At 51.6% G+C, this 11,130-nt stretch overlaps 5 protein-coding genes across 5 annotated transcripts; all 5 read left to right on the top strand.

Annotated features, from left to right (window-relative positions):
- Positions 1–527: 527 nt before the first annotated feature.
- On the top strand, positions 528–1,781 carry INS49_010996 (uncharacterized protein; the record flags this gene model as incomplete). Its single annotated transcript, XM_043171717.1, has 1 exon — positions 528–1,781. One exon carries the CDS (start codon positions 528–530, stop codon positions 1,779–1,781), a length of 1,254 nt encoding a protein of 417 aa, XP_043023462.1.
- A 438-nt stretch (positions 1,782–2,219) lies between these two features.
- INS49_010995 (uncharacterized protein) lies at positions 2,220–5,051 on the top strand (the record flags this gene model as incomplete). The annotated part of the gene is made up of 1 exon (XM_043171716.1): positions 2,220–5,051. The coding sequence occupies one exon, from the start codon at positions 2,220–2,222 to the stop codon at positions 5,049–5,051; it is 2,832 nt and encodes a 943-aa protein (XP_043023461.1).
- Positions 5,052–6,420: 1,369 nt separating this feature from the next.
- On the top strand, positions 6,421–6,888 carry INS49_010994 (uncharacterized protein; the record flags this gene model as incomplete). The annotated part of the gene is made up of 2 exons (XM_043171715.1): positions 6,421–6,558; positions 6,622–6,888. 2 exons carry the CDS (start codon positions 6,421–6,423, stop codon positions 6,886–6,888), a joined length of 405 nt encoding a protein of 134 aa, XP_043023460.1.
- Positions 6,889–8,243: 1,355 nt separating this feature from the next.
- Positions 8,244–9,185, top strand: INS49_010993 (uncharacterized protein; the record flags this gene model as incomplete). Its single annotated transcript, XM_043171714.1, has 1 exon — positions 8,244–9,185. One exon carries the CDS (start codon positions 8,244–8,246, stop codon positions 9,183–9,185), a length of 942 nt encoding a protein of 313 aa, XP_043023459.1.
- A 555-nt stretch (positions 9,186–9,740) lies between these two features.
- On the top strand, positions 9,741–10,816 carry INS49_010992 (uncharacterized protein; the record flags this gene model as incomplete). The annotated part of the gene is made up of 2 exons (XM_043171713.1): positions 9,741–9,989; positions 10,061–10,816. The coding sequence occupies 2 exons, from the start codon at positions 9,741–9,743 to the stop codon at positions 10,814–10,816; spliced, it is 1,005 nt and encodes a 334-aa protein (XP_043023458.1).
- Between the last annotated feature and the right edge of the window lie 314 nt (positions 10,817–11,130).

Here is an 11,130-nt window from a genome sequence, read left to right as displayed (position 1 = left end):
TTAAAGATATATATTAATTATTTAATTAAAAATTATTAATATAATTATAAATATATTATAAGAAAATAATAATATTAAGTATAATAAGCATTATAAGTAATTAACATTAAAGCATTAATAAGCAAGGGTTATATATAATAATATATAATTACCTTTAAATAATTTATAATTAAAAAAAGGTTTTACAGCTTATAATTATAACTTTTCTTTCTTTTAAATAATTAATTTAAATATAACTAGTTTATTATTAATTAATATATATTAACCCAGCTAATAATATATTTTATATAATTTATTTATAATTTATAAAAAGAAAAAATAATTTTATAATTAAGCTTATAATTATAAAAAGCTATAAATATTATAAGGGTTTAAAAGCATAATTATAAAAGTATTTATCTCTTAAGAGTAGTATAAAAGGAGGAAATAAAAGAAATTTAGCTATTTAAGCACTTTAGAAAGTGGTTGCAAACCAGGGTTAGGGATGTGCGTGAAACACCACCGCCGTTCTCACGGATGCTTTCACCATGGTGGAAGATGACTTGCCCACGGATATCAGATTTGAGCCCTGGTCTCCGCGCCTTGGTTCTGTTGGCTCTGCTGACGCTCCTGGCGGCACAATTTCCGAGCGAGCCAAGTCTGCTGTCTCGTCTGTTGGCAAGGTTGAACTCCAGGGTGATATCACTGTGCTTACCAACTTGACGTCCAAGTACTACGCAGGCATCGCCTTCTCAATGTACGCTAGGTCACTGTACGCCACCAACAACATCGCCGGAGAAACTTCAGTCTTTTCACAGTCACTACGAAAGCTCGAAAATGCCTTTGGTAGGTATGTGAACAACTTGGAGCCAAATCCTTTGGCATACGACACGGTGTGGGGCGGAGTCTGCTCGACTGGATCCTATGGAAACAATGATTCCTCGATCGACTTTGGCAACACGTATTACAACGACCACAACTTCCATTATGGGTACTACGTCTATACGGCGGCGATAATTGGCTACCTTGACCCAAACTGGTTGACGAGGAACAACTCAGCCAATACAGTTTGGGTCAACACCTTGATCTGTGACTGGGCAAATCCGTCCACAGAAGATCCGTACTTTCCGTTCTCGCGCTCCTACGACTGGTACCACGGACATAGTTGGGCCAGGGGCGTCCTCGAGTCAGAGAACGGCAAGGATCAAGAGTCTTCAGCCGAGGACGCCTTCTCGACGTATGCGATCAAGATGTGGGGACGTACTATCGGCGACCCGGTCATGGAAGCCCGCGGCAACCTGCAGCTAGCCATCACAGCGCGGGCACTGCAGAGCTACTACCTCCTCGACAGCAACAACATGGTCCAGCCACCCAACTTCATCGGCGTCAGGGCTGCCGGCATCCTGTTCGATAGGCTGGTGAACCATACCACGTGCTTTGGCGACCAGGTGTCTTTTGTCCAGGGGATTCACATGCTGCCGATCAACCCCAGTAGCGCATACACCCGCAAGGCAGCGTTTGTCCGCGAGGAATGGGATCAGTACTTCACTGGGAACAAGTCGGGGTCGCTAACGGGGGGCGTTTTCGTGGGCCATGTGTATGTTAACCTCTCCATTGCGGACATGGAGGGTGCGAGGGAGAGTTATGAATTCATGCTGCAGCAGCCGGTCAATGGGCCTTCCGTTGATGGCCAGAGCCTCGCGTGGAACCTAGCCTACACCGCAGCTTTGGGTGGAAGTCTTGCCTCGAATTCGACGGTTACTGGCGCTCGAAGGAAAAGTAGAGACTTGGGCGCGGTTTGACGCACCCACGAGAGGCTGGATTCCCAGAGTTTCCTGGAATCAACGCAGACAGACCAAGAAGTTAGACGACATATAATCGATTGAAACTAAAAGCCTCTTCACTCGTTCTGAATTTCTGATGTGACCCTGCCGGATTACATAGAGGAACAAGAGTGGTAATTGATATGGAAGACGAGTCGCTTGAATGCTTGTGCACCAAGAGATTAATACCGTCCCAAGTTCCGTTTTAAGATACGGTTCTATCACTCCGTTTAAACCCGGCGCGTTTTAGGCGTGTGGTCACGCAAGCCAGGTGCTGACTCAGAGGCCGATAAGATAAGGATTTTCTGGGAAGGCAACCACAGCAGCATGCTTGGTCGAGCTTGACGACAACAACTTAAGCCCGCTCTCTCAACGACTCCCGCCGCACCGCATCGCACCTTCACGCGACCGGTCGCCATGGATCCGACACGCGCGTTCGATCCTTCGAAGATGAAGGCCGCCGCGGCGGAATACTCCTCATCAGAGTCAGAAGAAGATGATGACGAATACCTAATGCCATCAACAAATCCCAACGCAGACGAATTTGCCGATTTCAATCCCCGAAAGCGGCGAAGAACCGGTCGCGATGCCAAGGAGAGTGCAGCGCTTGGTATATTTGGCTCGGAAAGCGAAGACGACAGGCCAGGGCAGCGATGGAAGAGGAAGACGCTCCGGAACAAAGGCATGAGCTTCGTGTCGGCCGACAATGCGAAAAAGGGCACCGAAGACGAGGTCATGGCAGAAGACGACGACGACGACGATGAGCCCGAAAGAGCGAGCTTCTTTCGTGTGAATGGAGACAAAGACGTCGAGGACGATGAGGACGACGACGAGGATGTAACTCCAGGAATCGGACTTGGGTACGGCGCATCAGCAGGACTTAGTCGCGGACGGGAATCCCCATCGGATCCAGACAAATATCAAGTCCCGGAAAGATCGTTCAAGTTCGGCGGCACGAGCGAGCCTCTTGGGAAGGGATTCATGCCCTCTTCTACAAATGAGCCTGTCCTCAAGGTCAACGATGACGAACCAAGCCGACCTCAAAAAGCAATGCCTAGCGCATTCTCCTCGAAAGGCGGCAAAACCAAAATCAACCCGAAATCATTTGGCGCGCGTATGATGGCAAAGATGGGCTTCAAGGAGGGCTCAGGTCTTGGAAAGGAAGGACAGGGTCGAAATGTTGTTATCGAAGCAAATCTGCGTCCCCAGAAAGTGGGTCTCGGTGCTGTAAAGGAAAAGACAGAGCAGGAACGGAAGGAAGAGAAACGACAGGCAAGACTCCGAGGAGAAGTGGTAGTCGACTCAGACGAAGAGGAAAAGAAAAAGAAGGCGGAGCGCGTAAGGAAAGCTCGAGCAGGTGGTTTGAAGAGCGGTAGTGGGAGTGCTGCAAGCACCCCCAGGCGACAGAAACCGAAGTATGCAACGATCGAGGAGATCAAGAAAGCAGCACCGGGGCTGGATATACCAGCTGCATTTACACCGATCCTGGATCTCACAGGACCGGGCAAGAAGATGCTGACCTCGTCTTCTGGTTTGATGACCCCTACTGCGGGTACGACAGAAGAAGATGGCGATCTACAATCGAAGAAGCTGGTGATGCGAGCTCAGAACGATTTCATGGCCATACTCGAGGAGTGGCAGGGTCTACAGGAACGAAAGGCTTTTGCAGAATTGCAATTACACCAGGAGGCACAGGAGCTCGAGGAGCTGGAGAAAGCTGTTGAGAGCCATCAAGCCACCGCGGCTATTTTTGACGAGCTCACGCACCTCGAGGACGAAGACGACGTGCTGATCAGTGGAGGTGACCACACGAAGCAGCGATGGGACCGAACCATATCTCTACTGCGCAAAGCAGACCAATCGACGTCACACCTAACGATTCGGGAGGTCAAGGACGAGATGGCGTCCATCTCAGTCGCAGCCATTCAACCGATCATGAAGGACATGGTCGAAAACTGGAACCCTCTGGAGGATGCGCGAGCCCAGTATGCCAAGGACTTGGGGTCTATCAAGGAGCTGCTTGGCTTGCATAAATCCGCGGCAATGCCTCAAATGAGATCGTCAGCAACACCTTATGAGAGCATGATGTACAAGCTTTGGCTGCCTCATGTCTCACGGGCGGTGCGGGAATGGAGCGTGCGGGACGCTGAACCACTTCTCGCCGTGTTTGAGGCCTGGCACAGCGTTCTCCCTGGATTTCTGAAGACCCAATTGCTGGAACAAGACATCATAAGGAGGCTGGACGAAGCAATCGCCAAATGGGAGCCGAAGAGGAAGAAGCAACACAACTTGCCACACCTGTGGCTTTTCCCGTGGTTCCAATACCTGCCGGAGCACCATCTCGATCCCAAGAGCTCCACAGGTCTCGTTGCAGACGTTAAGAGGAAGTTCAGGCAGCTCATTGGCGTGTGGGAATTCAATCGTGGGGTGATCCCGGGCTTGCGGGAGTGGCGAGACATCCTGCGCAACAGCCGCACCGATCAGTGGACACCGCTCGTGTTGAATCAGATCCTGCCAAACATGGCGCGTTACATACGCAAAAACTTCGATGTCAATCCTTCGGACCAACAAACTGATGTTCTAACCGCAGTACTGGATTGGCTAGATCCTGTGTCACCCACCATGATTGCTGAGGTCATTGCCGCGGAGGTTTTCCCCAAGTGGCATGAGATTCTCTACCAATGGCTGGTCATGGAGACGGTGAATTATGAAGATGTGGCCCAGTGGTGTGAGTGGTGGCATGATGAGGCATTGGCTGGAATCGACGACATCCCCTCAATAGCGTCCGAGTTTGAGAAGGGTCTTCACACGATCGAGCACGCATTGGAGTTGTTCGACTTGAACCAAGACGCCTCAATATCTCTGCCTCCACCAGAGCATAGCCAAGGCTCGGCATCGCAGAAAGCCACCAAGACTAATGGGCATCATCACCATAAGCGAGAGCCCCACCGCGAGCAAAAGCACCACGCCAGCCCGTTCGAGCCCACCAAGAAGGACTTGGAACGGTCGTTCCGTCATATTGTTGAGGATTGGTGCCAAGAGAACGATCTGCAGTTCATGCCAGAGCGGAGAAAAGTGCACTCCGAGGGGCCTTTGTACAGAATCACGGCTCGAGGCGACGGGAGGGGAGGTGCGCTGACATACTTCAAGGGCGACAAGCTGTGCGTCGAGACCAAGAACGGCGTAGAGGAGTTTACGGGCGAGCCCGGTAGCAACGACTGGGACAGGCTTATGACGTACGCGTTGTAGCTGTCTTGCCGTATATAATTCGCAGCCAGCCATATCCAGCATCAGAATGCCGAGCAATCGGCGCAATCTCTCCCGTACTCATCACCCTAGACTCCGGTCACAATACCGTTGAACGATCTTCACCCCGTTCCCCCGCCCTCATACTACATTTCTTGTCATGTGACAACTTTGAGCATGTCTGAGTGATCCGAACGCAGGTCTATACCGAGGCCTTCCAATGACAACCAGGCTCGGCTGCCTCCAAGTCTTGTAGACGCCACAATCTCAGTACAGTTGCTCAGCTCGTATCAGGTTGCCCGGTAGCTGACGGGCGTTGAGCCGGAAGTCGGTCTGCTGACTGTGTCCGGCATTCGTGAACGGCCAGCGGTTCGCCGGCCTTTCCTTTGTACGTTATGCGGTGTGGCCCAGTCAGCGGGACAGCCATTGATTCTGTTTCTGTGAGGTGATATGTACGATGCCTTCCTGGTCATGTGTGCGCGACTTACGGGACGGTCGGCTGCTGTGGCCCTTTACCCCAGATATTAGATCTGGCGGATAAGCGCTACCGGCCGTGTGGCTCACGCCCCAGGCCGGGATGTTACGCTTTCGCCTGGTTCAGCTCCAGGTCAGCTGCCTAGCTCGTATCCTCCCAGATGCTAGGTAGACTTTTTACGAAGAAATGGTTCGTGTGGTTCTTTGTCAATGTTCCCAGAAAATCCATTAGGTTCGTGATCAACGTGATGATGCCCATCAAGGGTGGCATCGCGCCTGTCACTAGATTCCTGCTGTCTTGCCTGAGTTTGAGGGTCCGCATCGCGAGCCGGGAGTGGCCCTGTCCGTTTTCTTCCTACGAAAGCCAAGACCGTCTGTCAGATATAAGCTTAGTCTGGCGCTTGAGCTTCGGCGGGCGTTTTCTCACAGGGCTGAGGGCCGACTCCCGGGATGCTGGGGTGCCCGACTGATGCTCAGCCACGTACGAGACCGGTGAGATGCTACGTAGTATGCGGTGGGCTGTTTTCTCGGGCCTAGTATACGATCGCATCGTGATCAGGCCTGATACGATTCGCCAGATGGAATATGTCGGCGTACTTTGCCTTGGTCGCTGGCGGCCGTATCCCGGAGTCCTCTAGCTTCGGCCTTGATTCTTCCTCAGCCTCACCAGCCCTACCGACTGGTGTCTATTTTCGAAAGCTAGGGCTTTTGCATGCATGGAATCTTTATGAGGTGTTGGTGACCATACATGGAGTGGGGATGAATATATAAATGGGATGCCATGACCCTCGAAGTAAACATTCATTCCACAGCATCATCAGCATCAATCAGTCTTTCTACCTTCACCACAATTCAAACTCACAGCAACAACCCCGTCTCAAACTCTCCCAACATCAAAATGCAGTTCGCCGCCACCATCCTCGCCTTCGCCACCGCGGCCATGGCAGCCCCATCAACCCAGTGCACCTTCGGCCAATACGTCTGCTCCAAGGACGGCCTGTCCATCCTGCAGTGCGATATCACTGGCCACCTCGTGGTAAGTATTCATTCAAGATAATGTGTCTTCCCGGGCGAGATCCCTGTCTAACACCACTCTCAGACCATCGGACCTTGCCCCAACGGCAGCAAGTGCTCCAACATCGGAGACATCCCCTACTGCCAGGTCCCTCCCAAGACGAAGCGCGCGGGCGGCCCTGCCTACTGCCCCACCCCCGGCACCTACACGTGCGGTGACAACAACGCCAACATCTACGTCTGCAACGCCCAGAACCAGCTGATCTTCAACGGTGCTTGCCCCGAGAAGACCCACTGTAGCTACCTGAACGGCATCCCGTTCTGTGTCGACAACGCCGTCCACGGCTACTAAGCGTTGTTCGTGGAGTTCGGTGCCCCGGGGGGGGGGGGGCAAGACGGGTGTAGAAAAGTCGGTGGGCTGGCTTAGATGATGGATGAGACATGACGAATTTCCTATTTAATCTGTTGCAGCTGCAAGAGCGTCGCTCCTTATACTTTAGAATTTCATTATAATATTACAGAGCATTGTCTAATATTTGCCTTTTCGATCGTCGAGCTATGTGTGGTGATACGGTGCCAACCCAAATATTGAAGAGGCTCAAGCATTAACGAGCTCGTGATCTTGTACGGTTCAAGAAATGCTGACATATACACATCTCGATGGGCTCTGTCAACATGTTAGGGGATGCCGAATGAGATTGAATTCGATCGCAATTCCTTATGTCCAAGTGTATGTGGTATGCCATGTTAAAGCCCGTGGTATTCCAACAATGACCCGGGCTGCATTTTGAGCCAAAGACTTCGTGTGAATATACCGAAACACACTTTTTGAAGAAGCATGTCCAGCAGAAATTGGAATAACCTGACTTCGCCGCTCCAATTTGAATGATTACGGCCTGATATCCGGCGCGGTCGCATCGCCTCTCCAAGGCTACCCTTCCCAGGCGACGGTGCCTGCGCTCGATTTCGCAAAGCCACGCACAACCAGCTCCGTCCCTCGCGTTTCGCGTTTGGAAACGTCAAACTTTCCAGGTCTTATTAGACAGAACCGCGGCTGAGTCAGTGGATACATGAATGAAGCCGCGGCTTTTTGAAGCAAACCATTCCAAGATGTGAGTATGCCACCACCCGCAACCTACACAATCAGGATGAGGCTCTACTATTGGTGTCAGAAGTTGAAGTGAGCTGCAAAATTGGCTTTCGCAAATCCCGGACTCGTCCCTGGGACCATTTTGCAGAACGTGTACGTCGAGCTTTTGTGCGGAAGACAGAACATACCTTCCCGCCGCGTCCTTTTTTTTTTTAAAAAAAAAAATGATTTTAAATTGCTCTCGAGCTGCAACGCGAATGTTTGTGGGTCGGACTCCAAACACCAACTCTCTTTATGCTCTGCAAATCCAAGAGCGCCCACTACGAGTGCAGACTCAAAGTCCATGCATTCTTGCCCTAGGATTAATATCGAGTCTGACATGCAAATCGTTATATTTACCATTTGAGCCAGGGGGTGTGGTTCAGGTGGGGTATTTAACCGTGTGTGACATGCCGCAGTCAGAACTTCCTCCTTCGTTCTTTTCCCCACACGATACCTAGGGTGCCTGCCCAGTCCATCTCTCCCGCAGACACATATGTGATTTAAGTTTCCTACTGCCAGATTGATAACTCATATTTATACTACCAAATCTTCATTTTCGGTCCTTTGAGGTCAACATGAGTGCAGCTGCGCACTCCGTGCTTGAAGCCCTTGAGGGGAGGGCAGCCAACACTGTGAAAGCGTCAGCTCTCCATGGTGGCACGTTTGTTCTCCCCTTGAACGTCTTCATCAGTGATGCCTTGGAGACGGACCGGAGCCTCGTGCCATCCCTATCATTCCTCATCGTCCATGAAGACGATCGTGGCGAGCGAACAAACATTCTTTTCGATTTGGGACTTCGCCGGAATGTCGACGATTACATTGTTCAGGTCAGGGAGCATATCAAATTCAGGCAGCCCATGGATACTCTGCCGGATGTCAGGCAAACCTTGGTGGATGGGGGTTTGAATCCCTCGGACATAGCGCACGTTATAATCAGTCACGTCCACTGGGATCACACTGGTACCCCGGCGGACTATCCTCAGGCGCAGTTCTGGGTTGGAAGCGGAGCCCTTAATGTCCTTGAGAACGGCCTGGGCTCACACATGTCACACTCCCACTTTGAGAGTGAACTCTTTTCCGGCCTAAACGTTAAAGAATTTCCCAAGCCGCCGGTGGATGGTGAGGAAGGAGACGGATGGGAGAAACTGGGGAATTTCTGGGTGTATGACTTCAAGGGCGACGGCTCCGTGTGGGTGGTGGACGCTCCTGGCCACCTGCCCGGCCACGTTAATCTCCTCGCTCGCCTTGATCAGAAGCGCTGGATATATCTTGTTGGCGATGCGTGCCATGACCGTCGCCTCCTCACGGGCGAAAAGGAGATCGCCGAGTGGAAAGACACGGAGGGACGGTCGTGTTGCATCCACGCGAACAAGAAAGACGCAGAGGCTACGTTGGCACGAATCCGCGATCTACAGGCCGCGGCGGTCCACAGCGGATTCAAACTCGAGGTGATTCTTGCTCATGGGATGGACTGGGCGAAAGCACATCCCGAGGCGTTCTTGCCGGGTAGCGTGTGAGGCGATTAGCAACCTGTTCTTCTTTTCTGTAACACGCCGTTGTCCTATCTGCGTTCATTTCTGGAGACTCGAATCCAGATTTCAAAGACGTTTCTGTCAGCTCGAGTCTCGAACTCCAGCTATGCATGATTGAGGCAAAGCAATCCTGTACCAGCGCTACATCACCTCCTCTCGTTGTACGTAGTCAGCCAAGCAATCACAGAAGGGTTTCCTGCCCAGCATCTCCGCATACCACGCCCGTCAGAGTGGTGAAACGTCCAAAACTCCAAGCCACTACTGGTGCACGTTGCGGGGAGACTGATGTCCCGTAGCCCCAAGTTGAAAGGCGGGGAAATGCATTACACAACTGCTGACTACTATGCAAGAGGTCCCTTCTGAGGTCATCACATGTGCATGTTCGGCAGTGAAAGTAGTGGCCGATGAATTCACCCACCTCATCCTGACACAGCTCTACTTAGTAGAGCTCCTTGGTACCATTATTGACAAATTCGTGTATCACTGGAAGTCTGCTCATCATCTACAAGTAAAAGTCGCAGACACACCGTCTGTTTTCAAATGACATACACAATCAGAGCACAAGCCTCGGGTGCAGCTATCAAAATGTCTGGCGAACCACTGAACGTTGGCTTCATCGGGCTGGGCGCAATGGGGTTTGCGATGGCAGTGAACCTGGTATTAAAGCTACCCCGAGGCTCAAAGCTCTTTGTGTACGATGTCTCAAAAGACACAATGGATAAATTTGTGGCTCAGAACCCGGACTCGGCTGTTGCTGCCGGGTCCGCCAAGGAAGTGGCTCAACACTCGGTGAGTTGTCGAAGTTCCTCGCTGACTTTTGGAAGGGGAGATTACATGTACTGAGTATGACTTGAATATAGACAACTGTCTTCACCATGGTCCCAGAAGGCTCCCACGTTAGGACTGTGTTCCTCGACGAGACAAACGGAATACTCGCAGCAGACCAGGCGCCAAGGACTCTGGTAGACTGTTCGACAATCGACCGTGAGACGTCTCTAGCTGTCCTGGACGAAGTGAGAAAGAGGCACCCTCAAGCGGCCTTCTTCGACGGTCCTGTGTCAGGCGGCCAAATCGGTGCGGAGAGAGCGACGCTAACATTCATGGTCGGTTGCGCGGAGGATGACCCGAAGTGGCCATTCTTGGAAGGCATACTAAGCCTCATGGGCACAAATATCATCGCCTGCGGCTCACCGTCACTCGGTGTCACAGCCAAGCTGACGAATAACTACTGCTCGGCGCTCATTTCACTCGCCACGGCGGAGGCGATGAACATGGGGATGCGAGCTGGCATGGATCCGCGCCTGATCCAAAAGATCTTCTCCAAGAGCACGGCGCAGAGTACCATGTGCGACCGGTTCAACCCCGTTCCGGGCATCTGCCCTGATGCACCCTCGAGCCACGGGTACGAGGGCGGGTTCAAGATCCAGCTGATGAGAAAGGACTTCGGACTGGCGTGCCAGGTGGCGGAGAACGTTGGCGCGAAGTTGTTGCTGGCTGAAGCAGGGCTGAAGGCTTACACTGATGCCAGTGCGGACCCTCGTTGCAAGGATTTAGACTCGAGGGTAGTCTACAGGTTTTTGGGGGGGGACGAAGACTGGGAGAAGAAAGAGAATTAAGAGCCTGGGCTCGTACTGCTGGCTGATGCATAAGAGGCAATACTACAACATACATTGGTAGACTCGCTTGTTCTAGAAATTATGGTTCTACAATCCATAAAACATGCCTATTTGGATGGTCTAAGGTATAGTCTGATATTATTGTAGACTTCAAACGGTGGATTGGTGTTCACACTTAAAGCTCGGGTGTGCATATAGCACTCGAACACCAAAGACACCGTACGCGCTTAAGGGAAACGGGCTCCTCTCGTGAACGGCCATTGCGGTTGGTCAGATTTAATGCCAACATTGCCGGTGCTCCCTCGCTCGTCCGG

The sequence above is a fragment of the Diaporthe citri genome (assembly GCF_014595645.1).
Source record: "Diaporthe citri strain NFHF-8-4 chromosome Unknown scaffold_5, whole genome shotgun sequence".
Classification (NCBI taxonomy): Eukaryota; Fungi; Ascomycota; class Sordariomycetes; order Diaporthales; family Diaporthaceae; genus Diaporthe; species Diaporthe citri.
The sequence above is the reverse complement of the archived record's forward strand: the minus strand, read 5'-3'. Positions and strand labels throughout refer to the sequence as shown.